Genomic DNA, 21,112 nt, shown 5'->3' on the forward strand with positions numbered 1-21,112 from the left:
AGAGTGTCTGTATTCATTTCAACGCGAAAGAAAGGGAAAGGTGCTCACATAAGACGTAAGTACACATTTATGCAACATGTTTCGCGTTGCCGCGACGTTTTGCTCATTGAGCCTTACCGTTCAAATAGACAATAGAGCGTAAAGTAGGTCTGTTTGCTAAATTGAGCTACTTTTTGTCGCCTATTGGAACGCTTACAGGAGCTTTTAAGCGATTATTTTAACGGGCGCCCAGGTAGCGCCCGATGAGTCCGCAATTGTATGGTTTTTGCTACAGGGGAACGTCTCTGTACGTCTATTAGCATGGTAACACCGCGCTTTGGCAGCTCATTACTACTACTCATCATTATCATCAAACAATTACTACTACTTGTCCAATCGGTTTTCATCTTGGGACTTCGTTCCTACACAGACCTTGGGCGATCTCCTCAAAAGCCCTTTTCCACCACCTGGTCGCTTTAATCAACCTTGGTGTATGGCAGCTGAACCATTCGGTGTTGACAAGCGAGTTGATACGTCGTTAGTTGAGAAAGTGTAAGTTCAACGCTTCTTGAACCGTGCTGAATCTATGCTAAATTAACTAAATAAATGCTGTGTAGAGCGTGTGGAAAGAGGCAACCAGTTCATCAACGAAGCGACAACGATGGTGCAGCGTTTTTTGTGAAGTGGTGCGGTAAATTTGGCGGACACACAAAGTGACATTTGCCCGCGCATTTCAGACCGTTACAGAAAGGGACGGCCGTTTGAAAATCTGCGAGCAATCGGATCCGATAGACGAGCCGAAGGTTGCCATGGACTTCCAATCACAGAATGCTCTGCTGAAGCACGCGCTAAACTATTACATGAGGTTACTGAAGACGAACGACGAACGTTTGGAAGAATGGTATCAGAAGCAGCAGGACTGGTTTAAAGAGCGAATGCAACTCCAGAAGAAGGTCGACGATCTGAGTTGCGAGGCCGAGACGCTGCGGAACAAGATAGCCATGATGGAGATATGCGAACGCACCACTCGGCACGCGATTGCACTGGCGCCGTACGAGGAGGTGGCTTCGGCACCGCAACCGGCAGAAGCTGTCGAACCGCCAGCATGCGACGAACCGGAGGCGATGCTGGCGGACAGTTTGGACGATGCCGATCCAGCAGCAGCGGTCGAACAGCCTCAAAAGCAGAAGAAGCGATCGAAGAAATCAGCAGCGGAAGCGCAACACCGAAAACAACAGCAGCAGCAGGAGGAGACTTCGCAAAGTCGCAACAAGAGCCGGCTGCCAAGGGATACCATCTGCATCACGCCGGATGCGGAATACACGTACCACGACGTACTGACAGCGTTGCGCGACAATGCCGAGTTTGCCAGTGTCGCGGCGGAGCTGCTCGAACCACCCCGCCGGCAGGCGAACGACACGCTGGTCCTGCGCTGCCAGCGCGGCGTCTATTACGACGCGATCGAGCAATACCTTTGGGACGCGCTCGACCAATCCGACGTTGTGGTGAGCGTTCGGGTGACGATGACGACGGTACCGGTGGTGTGCCGCAACCTGGACGAGCTTACCACCGCGCCGGAGCTGCAGGAGGCCCTGCTGGAACAGCACGGCGTGACGATTCACCCGGACAGCGTGCTGCTGCGCAAGCTGCCGAGCGGATTGCAGCGGGCGCGCCTGCTCGTGGATGCCCGGGATGCGCCCGGCTTGATCGGCAAGCGGCTGCGCGTCGGGCTCGTTACCACCACGCTGAGGGCGGACGATCGGTCACCGCCGGACGAGGTGCGCTGCTACCGCTGCATGGAGCGGGGGCACACGTCGCGTGAGTGCACCGGGGTGGACCGCTCCCGGCGGTGCTTCCGGTGCGGTTCGGGTGACCACTCGGCGGCCACCTGCAACCGGGCCGCCAAGTGTTTGGTGTGCGAGGGAAAGCACCCGACCGGAGCGAGCAGTTGCGCCGGTGCACCGGTGAAGGGACAGCCGGAGGTGTAAACGCTCCACGACCACGATCGTGACCATAGACACAGAGTCCAATTTCGGGGTTTTACAAGTCGCATTCAAAATGCCAACCAAATATTAACTCAACAGCTCAAGCTCATTCACATTCGCTGTTGATTCACCGCACCGCTTTCTGTTCCCGAAAAGTACCATTTTTATAATCATTTCTTTTTATTTTATAATTATTTTTTCATGATAGCTTCTGACTTAACAGATCGGGAACGTTTCAAACACCAAATTGCGGCTGTGAAAATATTACTGGTGGCGGTGAAACGACATCTTTTGAACTCTTTGAACAGGCTTGTTTCGAAAAAAGTTTTGCTAGCATTTGATTCTGACGTAAACCCCTGGATAGTTTCGAGATTAAGATTTATATAATTTTTTTTTTTTGTCTTGTTGAAATTACAAACAAAGATGTAGCATTAAGCATTCGTCCTTTTCACTTGAATAAAACAAACACTGAATGTCCTGAGTGTCCTGAAAGAAATGAAAAGCAGATTTCAGCTTAATTCGAGGTCAAAAGGATCCACCCGATATGGTCCAGGGTAGCGACTATCCCCTATGGAGCAGTTGGGAAATGGATCGAGCCAAAGAATCGTTCATTTGTCTGCTAGTGCAGCAGTTCCACACGAAAACTATCGTAATATGTTGTACTATTTATATATTGCCATTTCAACTGCCATTGTTTTGTTAGTTCGAAATATTCGCAAAAAATATAAACATTGTTTTTGCAGTATTAGCACCCACTTGGCTTAGATTGGTTGAAGTGCACCTTAATTATACATGTTATGTTGTCATTTCTTCTCTTAAGTTTTTGTAAGCATGAATCATCGTTAAATTGATGATATTCGATATGAGAAATGTGGTAGTATTTGTAGACACAACTATTGCCAGTAGTTTAGGTCCTGTCGTCTTAAACATCAATAATGAAGTTTGCAGTTGATGCGCTTAAAAGTTAAGCAAGTTAGGAATGATTATGTATCCAATTCTGTTCACTACTTGGCTGGTGGTTTGTCTATATCCAGACTCCCTCTCTCTCTCTCTCTCTGAAGTCTTCTGGATCTCAGCAGTCGGTGAAGCCCATAGTATGCTCAATTCCCCTGAACAATACGTCGAGTAACTACCGTCCCGGGATAGCAAAACTTCTTTACTGTCTCGAGATTGTCGCCGTCAACTAATACGACTGCTTCCCAGATGGTCTGAGTCTCCGGCAAGCAGGTACTTCGTCTTCGTCGCATTGATTCTCAATCCCATTCTTGCTGCTTCGCGTTTTAATCGGGTGTACGCCTCACAAACTTCTTAGTAAATCGTTTGGAAGTAGCTGGTGAAGAATACGCGTTTGGAAGACTCCATCTTGGCACTTGTTCCGGACTTGGAGATCTGCAGTGCCGTGTTGCCTTGTTGCTCCAGGCATGGTAGGCTCACAATCGAGGCAATGAGTAAGGACTGGATTCAAATGGCTAGAACGCAACCTGCTCAAAGAATGGTCGTTATTAGGCACTGAACAAATGAAAAGAAGGCAAGAAAGGTTGACATTTTCTTTCAGAAACGTGGTTCGTTTATAAAGTGTTGGCCCTCGACAAGTGAAGACATCAACAAGCTGTTCCCCCAGAATCGGAGCACATTAACCATATGTTTGTCCGCCAGTACTCATCTCCAGATAACAAATCTTCGTCTTTAGTTTTGTTGTCTTCGCCAGTAATCTAGAATTCTATAAAAAAAAGAATTGACCGAACGACCACCAATCGTCTGTGAGTCACATTATTAGCCAGCAAGAATTATCAGCGTTTACCCTATGCATCGGTTTATTTTATTCAGACTCCGGAACATAAACACTACATTTTTTACTTACTGCAACTAATGAAGGTCTGGATGTATGTTTCCCTTAATAGATATTAAACTCACCAAACAAAAACATTGATACGGAGGGAATCAATAAGCCTACCTGCGCTACACACGATATATTAACGCTTCTAGCAGTAGCTAAGCCAAAACGATCTCTAAATTCGGCACTTTTAAGTGTAAACTATTATACTATCGCACGGACACAGTTTCGCGCACATGCCACAACAAATGGGGAGCTTTATTTTAGTGAGATTTTGCATTATTAAAACAAAAAAAAAACCAACAATATCAACACGCACGCGCTGGGAGGACCACGCCAGCAGTGTTACTCAACCGTCTGTTACGCCTGTAACGGAATCGATTCAAACAGGACGAAACAAAAACGAATGGATCTCACAAACGCGTGTTCAATGTTCGTAACAATGTATATTTATCGCTAGGGTGGTATGTATTTAATTAACTCCATCAATGTATTAATTGTGTTTTTCCCCCACGTTTACGACGACTTTTGCTTGCCTAAACGTTCATTTACGTGATCTTTTTTTTTTTTTATGACACCAAATACATCTTCGTGGCTTGATAAAATTCATGTATGTGTTTATAAGAGCATATGTATGTATATGTTCGGTCATGATATTGTATCGTAGGATATAGTTCGGGCTGGTTGGTTCGACGCAGATGGACGAAGACGCACCGGCTGCGCACTCATCACGGGCGGTCAACTATTGGACCGGAGTGTAGAAAGGTGGTTATCGAAAGTGAGCTACAAACTGCACACATACACGCGCGGTAGGGTGTGTGTGTGTGTGTGTGTGTGTGTGTTGCGTCAAGCCCGGCTCGGTTAAGGAACACACAGTACCTAGGTTTAGCTGTCGCTGATTAATAAATATTTCCACACTCGTATTATCCTTTATAACGATTTAACAACAGTTATAGTGATAGTGTTTGCCTTGCCATTATTTGCTTATCCTCACGAAACTAGTATACTGTCTGCAAGCATGAAGCCGCATTTATATGCATTGAATTAATGTCACAATATGATTATCAGGGGTTTGTTTTTGTTTTTGTATTGCACTAAAGTTTGACTAGAAGTATTATTGTTATCTGCTCTTTTTTGTTTTGCTTAATTCTTGCCATGATGCTTATAGTAGGACGCGCACGTAGAAATGCCAAATACACAATTGCTTGCTGGTGTGCTGCCCGCTTCTTGCACATCCCGGATGGTGAGAGTTTCAACATGATATTCTAGGCGGTTTAAAAAGAACGATAGAGTAAAGATTGGGTAAAAAGCTAATGAGAAGATCGCCATCCTAACACCGCGAACCGTAATACACTTGTTTATCTCTCTTGTATGTATATTTTTCCATTTTTCCCCCCTTCAAAAAACTGCTACCCTAAAAGCGCTTGGATTCCAGAGAACATAACAACCATCACAACACACGTCCAAACAATACCAATTCTCGCCCCCTCTTGTTTCTATGTCGCTCTCTTTCTCTCTCTCTCTCTCTCTCTCTCTCTCTCTCTCGCTCTTTCTCTCTCTCTCTCTCTCGCTCTTTCTCTCTTACAGCAGCATTAACACCAATTGCTAATCGCAAAATATCCCTGTGTTTTGGTTAATTGATAAAAAACGTTTACACGCAGCAAATCTCAGACTTTTGTTGTTGCGGCGCCCCCTTTGCCAGATTACTAAGCTGCTGCCCGTGCGGGTCGTCTGTCAGCCTGACTTTTGTGTTCTGATTAAGTACTGCACAACATTCATATTATGTCCGGTTAACCGTCTGTCGCTAGCAAATTCATCCATAGAGTTTGTTCTAATCGCATAATACTACTACTACCAGACAGAAACGTACGTTTTTTAGCCTCTCTGCTGTTTGCAAGACTTTTCAAAAAGCTTCGCCCCTTTTTAAATACTAATCCCATTGCGGCGAGTGGGGGGGTCTCGCGGCACACATCCAAATAAGTGGGTTTACATTACTTTTTTCTTCACATTTGTTTTCTCTATTATTGTGATAACACCTTTTCTTCTACGGCAACTGCCGCTGCAGCAGCAGCAGCAGGTTGAGAAACACTGCTACTAGGGTTGCTAAGCGCTTACTCGAGCGTTTTACTGTTCACTCGCTGAGAGGACAGAGTGTATTGGCGAGACATAATACCCCGGGGGCAGGGAAGAGAATAACACATAATCTTACATTGTATGTAGAGGGTTTCCGTGGAAGCGTAATCGATTTGTATAAATATAGTACAGCACTGGGCCAATCTAAATGGAACCACTTCGATGTTGGACACGTTGGAAACGAACAGTACCGGTTGCATGTGTCTGCACAGGAATATGCATGCTAGCATAAATGTCGAGCAATGCCACTTCTTTTCTTTTTAAGTACTGAAGAAGAAATTGCCCAAACCCTAAGTGCCAGTTTTCGATCGCCCAGTACCGCAGAAAGAAAACAAAAGCTGAAACTCAGCAGCATTTCCTCTTTTAAGGCTAACGAGATACACTATTGGCTTTGGCGTTAACATGTTTAGCACACAAAAATAAATAAATAATCTGCTCGATACTACTCGAGAATACGCTATCAAAGTAGTCAAATTAACTAGAGCACCGCTGCGCTCAACATGAGGATCATCAAAGTGTCTGAGGTAAGTGTAATTGGGAACGTTAAAACAAACACAACTGCATACAGGCTCACAGGTTAACAAAATGTCCGGAGGGAAGCTGGGGCATTCAACTGTGTTCGATCTCTCTGTCGCTCTGAAACATCACTTGCACGCACTCCCCAACAGCTCAAATCACTGCTTTCATTCCCCTGGCTTCTCTCTCTCTCTCTCTCTCTCTCTCTCTCTCTCTCTCTCTCTCTCTCTCTCTCTCTCTCTCTCTCTCTCTCGCAGCACGCTGGAAAGACTCTGGCAATGAACAACCGTACCATCTCGCTTTAGACGGTCGTTTCGCGAAAGATCAGCGCACAGCACGTGCCGGAGGAGGCCGCATCACCGTGACAGGCGCTAGCATCCTCTGGAGGCCCTCCGCCACCAGCAGCAGCGGCCGCCGCTCCCTCGGTGCCGGGCGAGGCTACCGCCTGCCGTGCGCCACCGCCGCCACCGTCCGGATTGATCGGTGTTATCTTAACGTACTGCGAGTGCAGGATCGTCAGGTTCGACTTGTCCAGCTGCTCCTGCTGCTGGTCGTGGATGCGCGTGTTGAGATCGGTGTACTCCTGCAGCCGGTCGAGAAACTCCTGCGCCGTCAGCTCGCCGCCCTTTCCGTCCGGCCCGAGCGCAAGCTGCCCGTTAGCTGTTAGGTGTAAGGATTTTATTTGGGGAGTGGGGAGATATTGTTTTTTTTTTAAACGAGAAAAAGAAAAAGTAAGGAGGAAATAGAGTAGAAGTATAGAAGTCATCCATCTCGTTCAAGGTCTCGTTTGGGGGAGAAGAGACTGTAGGTATTTTTTTTTTTACTTATTTTTTATGTTTTTTTGCAAAGCTTCATCAAGCGTGGAATTTAAATGTAATAAACTCTAAACAAAACCACAAGCACAACGCAAACTGATGCAATAAGGCCAACCGATAGAACAATCAAACGAAACGAAAGGCGAACAAACCAATAAAACACATGACAAACTGGATGACGAAACGGGAAACTACCTAGTGGGAATGAAACAGTACGTAAAGTGTACAAATCAAACACACAAACACACATGAATCATTCAGTTGTGATCACAACTAAAACAAATAAAACTTAATAAAACAAAACCAACAACAACGAAAAGAAGAAAAAAACACAACACAACACAACAGTAAAACATCCTTTCTCGACGACAACGTGTATTTGATAAAGGCTTTTTAGGGCTCCCCGTTTGAAGGACTTATGCAATTGCTTAGACTACTACTGACTGAGCTGTGAGGATACAGCATCTTACCTATACACATTTAAAAAAAACCCTACTGACTGACCCTGCTGCTGCACGGCTGCAAAGATAAATAACTGCTCTACTGTCTACTACTCATTGTGCTCCACCCTCCTGTGTTTGGCAAAACCTGAACCACATTTTGTTTTACATAAAAATTCCCCTGCACAAAATGGCGACACACACTGGAATCACTGGTATGTGTGAAAGGGTTGGTGGAGGGGTAGGGTAGCTTTTGCTTCGAAATGCCTAATATCACCGATAACAACCGTTACCCCGAAACCCCCTGTTCCGCAGAAGATGTGTGCACGACAACCGTGTGAGCTTTTGCGATAGCGAATTAAGTGTCTAAATGGAATAAATAAATGCACTCTGCTTCATTCCTGCAAAGCCAGGCGAACCCGCGGGCCCCGGTGAAAGAGAGGCAGAAGAAAAAAAAAGAAGGTTCAAAGCATTATCGCATGGATGGTGATTTATTTTTTCAGTGGCACTGTAGATTCGAGCTGGTCAATGGATTTAGTTAGTGAGGTTAAGTGCGTGGTTAAGTACTGCGAGCTGTGGTAAAGGGGGACGAGTAATTGAATAACCCGTTTTTTTCTCTCTTTTATTCGTATGCACTAGGTCTAGTAGTATGTCACATGGGCAACGCGCGCGCGCGCCAGCGAATGCTGGACAAAGCCCAGGACGCTTCGATGCTGCAATAAGTTACTTAGTATTTGTATATGGTTTCGACAAAAGAGACGGAACAAACTGAAGAGGGTCGATAAAGAGGGAGAAAAGGATGGATTTGGTTATAAAAAGGGAAGCACAGGCAAAACAGACAGTTGTTAAGAATTGTACAATGTACAGTAGTTTCACTGGTTACGCGTATTTACAATCCTTACAGACAGATTAAGTATCCTTTTTCTCTCCTTCAGAAGGAACAATTCAAACAGGCCGTATTGCTTAACATATTAAGTATACTTGGTTAGTTAAGTATTATTAGTAGTAAGATGCAAAGTGTCTGTACCTGAGAGCCATCAGAACCCGTACCGCAAAGACACGATAAAGTCATTTTGCTGCATGATAATGCTCCGCGACCACATGTGGCAGCACCGATGAAAAAATATTTGGAAACACTGAAATTGCATGTTCTATCCCACCCCGCCGTACAGTCCCGACTAGTGATGTGCTCTATGGAGCGTACCTACGACTCCGATTCGATTCTGGCAAAATCCGAACGAATAGTCTCCGCCCGGAGTCGGAGTCATCCGGAGTCATCCGGAGTCGTTTAGAGTCATTCGGAGTCGGTCCGGAATCGGTTGGAGTCGGAGGCTTCCTGAGTCAATTAGAGTCAATGAAGTCGGAGTCGTCCAAAGTCGTCAAAGTCGTTCGTATACAGGCCGTTGTTCCGAAGGTCGACTCGGGCTGACTCCGGAAGCCTCCGACTTCAACCGATTCTGGACGACTCCGAATGACTTCAGACGACTCCGACTCCGAACGACTTAAACAGACAGCAATTCTATTGCACCAAAACAACTACAGTGAGGCATTGACCGATGGCAGAGACACCAGTGGCATTGACAACACTGGAATTTACATATAGTTACGTGGATAGCAACATGTACGCAACATGTTGGGCGAATGGTGTAGTCGTTCACATAATTATATATCGTCGACAGCAACAATATCGGTACCGTACTCATCAAATTCTCTTCCTATCCAATCTCCTTGCTTTATAAAAAAACCCTGCATAAAAACCTTTTATCATCAATAAAAGACACTATTCACGACCATTATTAAATGCATAAGTCTACCTTTGCATTCGTGCCCTCGGTGAGTACTACTTCTATCTAAAGAGCACGTCTTTCGTCAAAAATGGGTCATAAGCAGACCAAATTAGTTTAAAAACTCTGAGGATCCTCAGGCTCAAATTTTGTACCAACTAAATGTTCACCAAGAACTCCACAAATCGCAAGACTGACAACATAGCATGTGTATATTCTTGTTGTGGTTCGTATACATTTGGCATTATGCATTTTTAAAACCCAAGAGCATAGACGGCGATACGCAAGTTAGCATTATGCACACATTGGAACAATACTCGATCACAATAATCAGGACATACAAATGTGATTTCTTTTAGTGATCTGCACTATCCAACGGGTGCTATCCATATGAAAAATAGGGAAACCTCTGATGCAAAAGCAAGCAATGAGAGCAGCACAACGCCACGCGAGAACCAATGTGAAGGAACTATAGGCGTGACCGTTCAACAATATTGATGTTTACCAAGTGTGCAGCCTCCTGAGTGAGTTTCAGAGGGAGTTAATTTGAGTGGAAAGCGGTAGTTCCCTACAGGTCAACCCAAGAAAGGAGTCTCGAATCTTGAGCCTGGAAGCCTTCCTCTGCAATGCTTGAGGGTCTATCACCTGGCGACCAATCGGAACGAGTAAGATTAATATGTGTCTTCAAGCACATTCGCAAAGAAGAACACCTCCGTATGAGCACCAAGCAATAGAACGGCATGCTCGTCGAGTGGGATAAGGATCAATAGATTGTGAACCTTTTCAAAAATATTAAATTAAATTAACCACTACTACTATTAACTTCTGCTCATCTGAGGTTCAAAACCATCCACAGTCGCCAATGGAATTTTAAAATTCCGCATGGCAACGGAGGACATCTGGTGCAGGCATATCTTCTATACCTTGTAGTGTTTCTTTCTACAACTGCATGGAATGGCTTGGAATGGCTTGGAATGGAATGGAATGGAATGGAGCTTGGAAATGTATCTCTACCCAAAAGGCCTAGGTAAGGGATTTCCGAACTGCGAACAGTTTGTTCCACCTCGGCTTAAGTCAGCAAAACTGATCTCCCGGAAGCCGATGACATTACAATGTTGTGTAATGAATGAACGAAATAATCATCTAAAGAGATCACTCACTATGCGTATTAGTGAATAAAAAGGAGAATGAAAACATCAACTGCAGGAGAGACCTATGATCTGCAAACTGAACTGTTTTGGTGATCAATGTTCAGTTATTGCGCCATCACATAGAAAGACACAAACCTCCATGGAAAGACCCTTGTCGCAGGTAAGGCAAGCGGAATGGGCTGACAGAACTCCGAGTAGCATCTGAGACACCCAGGATGAGAAAAAGATATTATGTAAGTGACGAATAAAATTATAAATTTATAAATTTATAAATAAATTTAGGAAATAGGGACAGTTAGATTTAGTTTAGATTCAGAACGCAATGGACAGGATTTAGGATTCAGGAACAGGGTAATGAATGTTTGGCTACCCAGAATGGTAGTACGCGCTACCTTACTGTGCTACCAATAAGCAATCAGCAAACAGTAAGTAAGCAACTACCGATTGCCCAAAACATTTGTAGAAGGGTTTGTTCGGTACTCGCAACTGCTGAGCTCCCGATGCGCAACAAAGACGGAACCAACACCCAAGCGCAAGACGAAAATGCAACGGCGCAAGAGGTTGTAGGATAAAATCCTAGACCCGGTGAGCGACAAAGTCGCAAAGTTCCCAGAACGAGGACCGCTTTTCGTTCTTAAGGGCGGCAGTCACACAGCTGAAATAGTCCCACAAGTCAGTAGCAACCTTGCTTTTTGTCTCAAATAAAAATGTGAAACACAAAACTGAACTGAAGGCGACCAACATTCATGCAGAGGAGAAGAAAAAAAAACAAACATATTGACAAAAAAAGACTAATTTCTAACCGTAAGTGCATCAAAAACAGTAACCACATTGTAAATTAATATAAAAATAAATAAATAAAAACAAACAGACAACACTGTGCAAACTGTTTAACACACACACACACACATAAAAACGCGGCAAAACGGTTAAGGGTGCCGCACTACTGGGGAAAATTCTACAAACGAAAATTGTACTGCGGCAAAGGGGGTGGGTAGAGGAAACTACTTAAAACAAACAACAACAACAACAACAGCACGAGCAAGCGAGTAGTGGTAGTATTGGTTAGCAGTAGTAGCATTTTTGTAGTAGTGTTAGTAGCTGTGCGTAGTGGTATTTTAAACCCATTCTTATAGCAGCAACACAGCCCATGGACGAGAAGGGTGGGCTGTTGTTTTGCCCATCACACCACACTGTTTTTCTTTTTTTTTTTTGCACTAATGCTTTTCATTTTTCCGGCTCCGTCCGTTTCCGCCCGTGTGCCAGTGGATGGGTTAGTGGGGCGTTTAAGTGGCACCATTAAGTTTGCCGCACAAGATATGCACAACCGAGTTGAGGTAGCTGCTGTCTTGAGATAATAAGTACGAATGGTTGCCCCTCTTGCGGCGTGGTACAGGCGATTTGTGTAAAGGTGAATATACCATCCATGGAAATGACTCTGCATCTGCGCTCTGCATCCACTCAGCTGCAGCATTCAAACACATCCCGTCCATCCCTCTAACATTTGGTTCCCCTTTTCGGTCGCGCATTAAAAGTAAAGATCCCTAAGATAAGTAGTCAAACTGAGCCACCTGCAAGAAGCTCGTATGCTGTCGTTACGATTGAAGGTAGTTTTGGTGGTAGTGCCTAAATATGTACGCTAAAATATTCGATCATCAAATATTCGAATTTCCCTCTCCCCCACTATAGTATTGTGCACATACCGCGACAGCAGTTGGCAATGACCGAGTCCCTGCGTATTGCAATCGAGCTAGTGACGTTTGCCGTCGACGCAGCAGAAGCGACAGCAGCAGCAGCAGCAGCTGGCTCTTCGTGGCGGTGGTGGTGGCTGTTAAAATGATTATTGCTATTCGCCGATCGTACGAGCAGCGCACTCTCTGCCGGTTCGGCCGCACTACTATCGACCGTCGGCACCGGCTCATCGTTGGACGGGGCATCCGTGGTGGTGGCAGTGGTGCAAGACGCTTTGGTTTGCTTGGCGCTGGTGTCGGACTGCGAGAAGCTGCGTGTCCATTCGCCGTACTGTTTGCGCCGTTCGTCCGCCAGCCGCTTCAGCTTCTCGAGCCGCGACATGAGCTGGCGGGGCGAAACGCCCCCGAAGCTGCCACCGTCGGTCAGCTTTGCTCCCCGGTGCTGTTGCTGCTGCTGCTGCTGCTGCTGCTGCTGGTGCTGCTGTGACGTCTGCGACCGTTTCGCATCACTGGTCGGGCCCGGTGCGATCGAGTATGGCAAATCGGTTTCCGATTTCGAGCCGCCGCCCCTCTGCTCCACACCAGCCGGTTCCTTGCCGGTGGGCACGGATTTCGAGCCCGCCCGGCGGCCATCCCCTTCCGCCGGTCCGTCACTGTCGTTCGTCGGGATGGTGCTGTGCGAGGCTTTGCTGCTATCGCTCGACTCCGGCAGGGGCGAGTGAGATTCCGCACTCTCCGGCGTGTACGGTTCGAACTGCTGCTGCTGCTGCTGCTGCCCGCCCGCACCATTGCTGTACGCTCCCGCTCCACCGCCCGGCGGCATCGAGTACGTGTTAAGGTAGTGGGTGTCGATGCGATTCACGATCACATCGTTGGCAAGCATCATCCGGCGGGAGATGAGCGTTTTCCGGTGCTCGACCGGCTGGTGCTTGATGATGTTGCGACAGTTCGGACAGATCGTGGGGCTGCCGCCCCCCGCCCGCTCCTTCCCGTCTCCGTTACGCGCCGCTGCGGCACCCTTGCCCGCGTCCCCGCCCGCGTTACAGTACAGTGCGCACATGCAAACGTTAAGGTTGCTGTCCGTGTCGAACACGTTAATGCTGACCAGCGGATGCTGATACCGAAAGCAGGCCTGCGACAGTAATTCGAGCGGTCCCGCCGCCTGACCAGGTTCGAGATGGGCAAGTGGCGGCGCCGTTGCCACCGCCCCCGACGACACCGATTGCTCTTTGCCGTCTGCAGCGACGGCCGCCAGTACGGTGCCGGGGGGTTCGAGCGCGAGGAGATTCTGCGCGTAGCACTGCTCGATGCGGGCGGCACATTTGGGACATGCGGGCGGGTAGTGAAGCTGATGGTGGTAGGCGAACCGGTCGCCAGCCACATCGAGCGCCGGCCCAAACGGAATGATGGTGGTGGCGACGGCACTAGTGCTGCTGCTGCTATCGCTACACTGGGCCGCGGTGGCAGCCAGCTGGCGGATCAGGGCCGCGTCCGGCGACGGGCTGGCACCACCGGCCGCAGTACTACCATAACTACTAAGACTTACTACGATCGTGTTATTATTACTACTACTATCCATACTTGCACTGTTACGATAAATAGGGTGTTCAACACGCAGCTTTCTAGGCACATGCGTATCACAGGAGCAATTATCTACAATACCTTGACTCGTCTTGATTCTAAAGCTGAGAAAAACCGGCTGGCGGGTCCGTGGAGAAGGTCGCGCGTCACATAAAAGGGAAGAGAAAAGAAATGGTTGAACAAACGGGATTAATACATGTGCGCTTTTGTGTGTGTTTACTTAGGCAACGCCCCAAGTCCGTTTCCAAATGTGAACAGTACATTTCGCTGCTTTGTTTTCGAATTCTCAACGGCTGACCTAACACACACACATACAGGTGTCCCCCGAGATACGACGGTATTTGGGGCCGAAAAAATGTCCCAAAACAAGGCGTAAGTAAGAAATAGTCGTGTGTCGAATATCTGTGAATATAAAATTTATAACCGATGTGGAAAAGTCGGAATCTATGATATCGTGTATTTTACTTAAAATAATGTTCAATAATGTATAAATTTTCCTCCAAAGGCCGTTTACACGATGTAGATATTCAAGACCGGGGAGTTGTGGAATCTGGGGAAATGTGTTTGTAACGGTGGTCAGTACAAAAATTTTCAAAAAATATATCAATTTCGTCTCAATGACAACTTTAAACTGTCAAAATTAAAATCGTCGTAGCTCGGGGGACGCCCGTCTGGGAAACTGTCTCCGCAAGCTCTGCAACGACCATGACGAGCCGCGCGCGAAACGCATCGATTAATCGATTGTGTTTTTTTAGTTTCGGTATTCCTACTTTACCGGCGAGATAGAGAGGCGCGATAAATTTAGAATTATAGAGACACAATTTTATGAACAGCACCCTGAACTTTTGCACAGAACCATTTACTTTTGTCGCGCAGTACCGTGTTCTGCGCGGTAGCTGTTTGCAATATCAAGCATTAAATATTGTATCGCTTTTTAACACCTTATCGACGGATGACATACACACACACGTATCTCCACGGTTCGTTTGCTTTCAGAGGTGGGGGACGAACCTGCCCAGCATAGCTGTGTGTTCGGTCGTTAATAATTATTTCCGCCTTTGCTCGTCTAAATACTTCTTTGTGTTTTTTGACTTAGAATTTTAAAGAAATGTAAATGAAACATTGTCTATTTATGAAAAATAAAAATAAAAATCAGCAAACCAATTTGCCGAAGTACAATTATAGTTATAGGCGCTCGTCAACAAGATGTTGGAATATTAAATTTTGCCTATATTCAATCGATTAAAGCCCGCTCTTAGATTCGCTTGGCAAATCGTGACACGCTCAACGATTTTTCAAAACTATTTTTAGCTATATGATATTTATGTTTGCCTGCCAAAAACCAATAAAGTCGCTTATTGATTTGATTGTTAAACAACGGTAACTTCTATGTATCGGAGGCTCTGTTTATATACATGACGCACATATTGTAATGTCGGGCGCGTTGACAACTGTACCATGGGTGTGGCCCAAATAGATTTGAAATATTGAAATTTGCATTTAAATGTTCTAAATGTTCCGTTGGTGATCAACGTTCGTTGCGTGTTCTTACAGCACCTGCAAACCTTTCTATGTTATGCAAATGCAATCATTTTTAATAATAAGTTGGTTCAATCGATGCATTTCGTATTGTTAACGATAAGTCCAGAAAGTATGATAAATTTGATCTAAATATGTAACCGATCGCAATGCATTGGGGCCGGTCTGGTGGTCCAGTCGTCAACTCGTACAACTTAACAACATATCACGCCCGTGATGGGTTCAAGCCCCGAATGGAACGTGGCCCCATACGTAGGACTGACCATCCTCGTCACGTGTTTATCAGTAAGTCATTTAAAGCCAAGCCCCGTGGTACAGGCAGACCTTGCCCGACAACGGTTGTTGTGGCAAAGAAGAAGAAAAAGAAGATATTAACTAAATGTGAAAAAGAACATTTTTTTAATTTGGTGGTCGCAAATATAGATGAGGCAATTTAAGACAAAATCAAACGACAATCTACAATTTCAAAACTCCCGCTTCACAAACGAGAAGCATCAATATCATGGTTTGTGCATAAGTTCGGTACGGTAATATATGGCCAAAACGAGAATGATGACACTGCTCTACACATCTGTCATTCATTTTAGCTTACCTTATGATCACCCATGCAGACGTTCGCACCAATAATACCGTAGCTAACGGTGCTAGTGTTGGCGCCGGAACCGGCACCATCGCCGCCGGGCTTGCCGTCGTCCAGTCCGTGCTCCCATACGAGCTTGCGGGCCGCCGGACTTACCAGTATTCGATCGCACCAGGCGGGACAGCGGGTCGCCATGTACGAGACCGGCTGGAACGGGTCCTCCTCGTACGGGTAGGACGGTGGGAACGTGATGGGAAACTCGTACAGGATGCTGCGAAGCGATTCCAGCTCGCGGTCGAACTGACGCAGCTGCAGACAGTCGCGTTTTTAATAAAAAGAAAAAAACGACCATAAACAATCGAACCAAACTGCTGGTCGGCACAACTTACCCAGCCTTCCTTGAACGTGCTTTGATCGCAGTGGAAAAATTCCTTCTTCCCCACCGTCAGCACATTCGTGCCGGTTGCATCCCGATATTGCACTTTTGTACTGTCGTTTTTCGTGTTCTGTACCCGATGCATTGTGAGATCTTCGGTGAGCTTCTGTGGTACGGAGACAAAGAGGCAAAGTTAGCAAAACGGAGAAAACAAACGCCCTCGAGCGTATGTGTGTGTGTGTGTGGTCGGTATCAATTACCTTAATGACGCCCTCTGTGTCGCAGCGAAAATTAAAATCACCGAAAACAAAATATGGCACTGGTCGGTTTACCGTATCTTTGTGAAATCTGCCAGCGAAAGTGGAGAAGCAATGCAAAAGTTAGCAAACACGGCAAAGGCAGTCACGGGAGAGCAGGTCGTCGCACGCGGCTTACCGTTCCAGCGTGTGTACAAGGGCGCGGCGCCGGCTCTTGCAGTACACCGAGGGATACTCTTCGCACGCTTCCAGGTTGGACGCATCGTGAAACAGGTGAATGTTAACCAGATCAAAGACGGTTCCGTTCAGGAACCAGCGCGTACGAAGAAACCCTTTGCGCGACCATTTGCACTGCAATGCAAGCAAACAATGTAACAACGGGCGTAACAACAACCAAATGCCCAGGCGGAGCCGTTCGTGTCGAAGGCGGGCGCAGCAACACACCTACCTCGGGGAAGAATTGTTGAGGAAACTTTGCCTTTTCTTTGGTAGCGACCGTTTCGATACTGCCGGTGTGGATGCTCTTGCCCTCGACGGAGTCCCACTCGTGCGTGAGAAAGTTCCACATCAGCACGTGGCTGACCGTGCTCCGGACAAAGTACAAGTTCCCGAGGGCCTGAAAGAAGAGGAAAAATAAACAGACGAATCATCAATAGGAATGTATTGCTTCTCGAAAGGCCCTCGTAATGCATTATCTGAAAGTAAGCGAAAACTAAATTCATTGTGTGCACATTACCTAACATTTGCTTCCGTTGATGTTCTAATGCTTGACCAATGCTCAAGGGAGTTGTGTCTCCACTACATAGCTCGTGTCCACCCCCCCTATGTGGTATCCACCGATAGGTCCCGTAGGTCGATAAGTGAATCTATTCCCGGAGGATTGTCTACACACATACACACACGCATACACACACGGCCACCATTAATGTAACGAAGTTTGGTAACAACCAGAAGTTTGGTTGTTCCTACTAGTGATGTGCTCTCTGGAGCGCACCAACGACCCCGATCCGACTCCGGCAAATGGAACCACAAGATCCGCTCGGAGTAGGAGTCGTCTGGAGTCTTTCGGAGTCGTTCGGAGTCGTCCGGAGTCGGCCGGAGTCGAGCCGTGTGATTTAATGTGCTTGTGATGTTGTGCTTTTTTGACTTCCAATTTGCGCATGCACTTCGTATGCAGGCCTTTGTTTCGAAGACCGACTCCGAACGACTCCGAAAGACTCCAGACGACTCCGGACGACTCCAAACGATTCCGGATGAAACCGACTCCCAATAACTCCGGACGACTCCGAACAACTCCGACTCCCAATAACTCTGGACGACTCCGCAGGGCGGATCTACCTTTCGGAGTCGATTTCGAATTTATCGGATGCGACTCCGGATTTTTGCCAACTTTAACCCATCACTAGTTCCTACTATTACGAACTTTCTGTATGGCGTTTCGCATTGTCTTTGCTCTGTTTTTCCCCTCCCACTCCCCGCCCCCCTCCCATCACCTTTTTCTCCTCCTTTCCTTTACAACTGAATGGACAGGGACAGTGAGTCGTGTAATGCTAGCTAAAAATACACATCCCATCTTCTCGATACATCGATTCCGTTGCTGTTGTCGCTCGTAAGGCTTCCCTACGGCGCCCGTGGGAAAACGACGCAACCAATTCAGGTCAGCAGCACCAACACACCACTGATCTCCCCGCACCACTGATTTCGGTACATGGATGGATGCCTTTGTTTTATTTTACATGTTTTTCTTCTGCCTCCCCGACAATCGTTGTCGTTATTGAAACCATATTCTTTTGCTTTCCACCCGCCGCTGCTTCGCCGTGCAAATTTAAAAGGGCTTAAGCAGTTATGCACCTACACACACGCGCCCGTTTGCACTGATTAGGTTTCCTGTCTCTTGGCGTATGCGTCACGGTGCGTGTGCATTTGCATGTGCATGAGCCAGGCGCTAGCGCTACCGCATAATATGATTAAGGGGGTATCGCTACGAAAAAAATATGTTAAACTATGATTCGCAATTGGTCAATATTTGTCCTTGAAGGCGGGTCGATTGGGGTTCGGCTTTCGTGTGTGCGTGTGAGTTTTTTTTTATCAAAGCAAGCAAATAGCTGTCCTCCTCCATCCCCGCTTTACGTACCGTAAAATGTTCCGCCGAGTTGTAGTCCTCATCCAGGTAAACCCGGATACGGTTGTAGCCCTGCAGCTCGTCCGATTCGCACAGCTGCTTGATGAATTCCTGCACGTACTCCATGGACTTTTCGTACGTTTTGCCGCCCACCTCCTGCAGATGGAGCGCGATAAATGCCGGCTGCCGGGCCGAGATGTGATCGAGAAACTCTTTGATCCATAGGTGCAGCAAGTTGGAGGGCTGTGAATATGAAGCAAGGAGAGGACCGAGATGATGAATTTAGAACATTTTTTTTTGGGTGAAACGTATCAACAAGAAGTGGTACGTGAAGGAAAACCCGTGCTATTGGTGTAAGAACAAGATCGATAAACTATGCAAAAACTAGCAAAATGATGAGCCATTCAATCGGTCCCGCAACTGTTACAGGAAGAGCCTTATATTTAACCTTGTCGATGATAAGAAAAAGTTATTTGCGGGGTTTATTGCTTTTGAATGCTTAGTTCAACATTGTTACGATGTTTTACGATGAAAAAAAGTTTATTGAGCTCTTCTAATTTTCGAAAATAAAAATAAATAACCCTTATTTTGCCATGATGTTTGAAAATGGTTTGACATATTACAACTGTATAACATACATTTCGAGACTAACATACGTGTTTTCGGGAAAATGTTACTTTTTGTAACTAAATTTCATTTTAAAACAAAATGCCTTCTTCAATTTAATCCATTTTCTTAGCTAATTGAACGATTGTTATAAAATGTATATCAAATCTTACTACCTTAGAACAAATTAGTTTGAACAGTCAGTGCAATATTACTTCTTTTAGTGCGCCTTTTAGGATAAAATGGACAGAACATTAAATTTACGCGTTCACGTTCATTCGATCTTCGAACGAACCTTCAGCCTTAAATCTCGCGGGGTACATAAAACGCTACAGCCCAGTTGCCTCCCCAGCAGCGCAGAAAGGCGAAAGATGAAACGGTTGTAAAATCGAGCCTCTACTTACGTCTTCGAACACGCTTCCCACGTTCGCGGTGATCAGCAGAATCGGCAACGACTCGTTCTCCATCCTGGCGCGCGCCGTTTTATGCACAGTTGTGTGTTTTTTTTAAATACTTTTCCTCCGGTTTAGCAGCTGCGGCTGCTGCTGTCGATGGCGGCGGTGGTCGTGGTGTTGGTGGTGGTGATGATGATGATGGTTCTGCAGCACATATTATCGCCAGTCAGCCGACCAGTTGCGAGTTTTCTGTTTGCTGAAGCAATGCAAGCAGGAGCTGTCATATTTCGTTGCCCCCCCTCGCGGCTCCGCTTTTTAGCTTTGGTTCGCAAATCTCGGCAGTCTTGGGCGCGGAGGACGCTTCATGCGAACGGCGGTGAAGCACTCCAGTTCACGCGCATATACATACACACACACACCCTCACTCACGCCCCGTGGAGGAAGCCAGCCTGCAAATGTGTATACAACAGAAAATGCTGAATGAGTAATGAGCTTTGAATTTGTAGAATCTAGAGATTTTTTTTTGTTTTGTTTGTTTTTCATTCTATCCGACACCCAGAAACAAATGCTGACGAAGGAATTAGGAAACATTTACCCACAGTGCCCGCCGCAAAAGGCGTGTTCCTTTCGCGACCAGAATGTAGAGCGCGAAAAAACACTTTTTTTTTAAATGGTCACCAAGAAGGATGTCACTTTCCCACCACCCTTCCCTTGATGCTTTTTGATGGGGTTGTGGCGGGGATAAAAAAATGGACGCTTCCGCCGCACCGTGCGGCAGATTGGATTGGCAGCAAACTGGTTTGGTTGATGGTTCGTTTCTTTCGATCAAAACATTTTCTAATGAATTGCACACACTCGAACACTCACACACACACACATATATACACGTTTGAGGAGGCTTTGGCGTCGTTTGATTGTAGCGAAAAAATTGGCAATGGATGCTGCTGCTGCTGCTGCTGCTGCTGCTGCTGGGTACTACCACCACCACACGCACCGTAAAATACAGTCGTCGTGTGTTCACGCACTTTTGCTAGGCCTTGACACCGCACGATTCGGGAGGCGGAAGGAACAGGGTTTTTGGCCAAAGCTTGCGTTTTTGTTTGCGGAGAACAAAAAAGGAAGACCCAATGTCGAACGCTAACCACACATTGCGCGAAACTTACCCCTGTAACCTCGGAGCGTCACAAACAATTGTGCTATCGGTTTCGCACACGGCGTACCAGAAGACGGGGTTTTCTCTGCGCTTCGCTCGCTGACAGCGAGCAACCTTGCCCAATGTGTCATTTCGCTGTACAGGGTGGCCAGATTAAATGGCGTATGTCAAGGTC

General features: G+C 46.5%; 1 protein-coding gene across 2 annotated transcripts; it reads right to left on the reverse strand.

Annotated features, from left to right (window-relative positions):
- Positions 1–7,617: 7,617 nt before the first annotated feature.
- On the reverse strand, positions 7,618–21,061 carry LOC120948618 (uncharacterized). 2 transcript variants are annotated; one of them, XM_040365151.2, is made up of 9 exons: positions 20,948–21,061; positions 19,794–20,233; positions 18,796–19,026; positions 17,110–17,277; positions 16,840–17,012; positions 16,665–16,752; positions 16,418–16,570; positions 16,041–16,337; positions 7,618–14,027 (listed from the first exon to the last, which is right to left on the reverse strand). In XM_040365151.2, exons 2-9 carry the CDS (start codon positions 19,854–19,856, stop codon positions 12,321–12,323), a joined length of 2,880 nt encoding a protein of 959 aa, XP_040221085.2. In that variant the 5' UTR covers positions 19,857–20,233; positions 20,948–21,061; the 3' UTR covers positions 7,618–12,320. The 2 variants fall into 2 exon arrangements, with proteins under 2 accessions (XP_040221085.2, XP_040221096.2); XM_040365162.2 differs by lacking the exon at positions 20,948–21,061 and adding an exon at positions 20,380–20,934.
- Between the last annotated feature and the right edge of the window lie 51 nt (positions 21,062–21,112).

The sequence above is a fragment of the Anopheles coluzzii genome, chromosome X, assembly GCF_943734685.1.
Source record: "Anopheles coluzzii chromosome X, AcolN3, whole genome shotgun sequence".
NCBI lineage: Eukaryota > Metazoa > Arthropoda > Insecta > Diptera > Culicidae > Anopheles > Anopheles coluzzii.

Coding starts and splice junctions, on each gene's coding strand:
- LOC120948618 (XM_040365151.2), bottom strand. CDS start 19,856: ATGGAGAACGAGTCGTTGCCGATTCTGCTGATCACCGCGAACGTGGGA. Junction 17,013..17,109: donor CTCAACAATTCTTCCCCGAG/GTAGGTGTGTTG, acceptor CTTGCATTGCAG/TGCAAATGGTCGCGCAAAGG. Junction 14,028..16,040: donor TCTGCATGGGTGATCATAAG/GTAAGCTAAAAT, acceptor CGGACCCGCCAG/CCGGTTTTTCTCAGCTTTAG.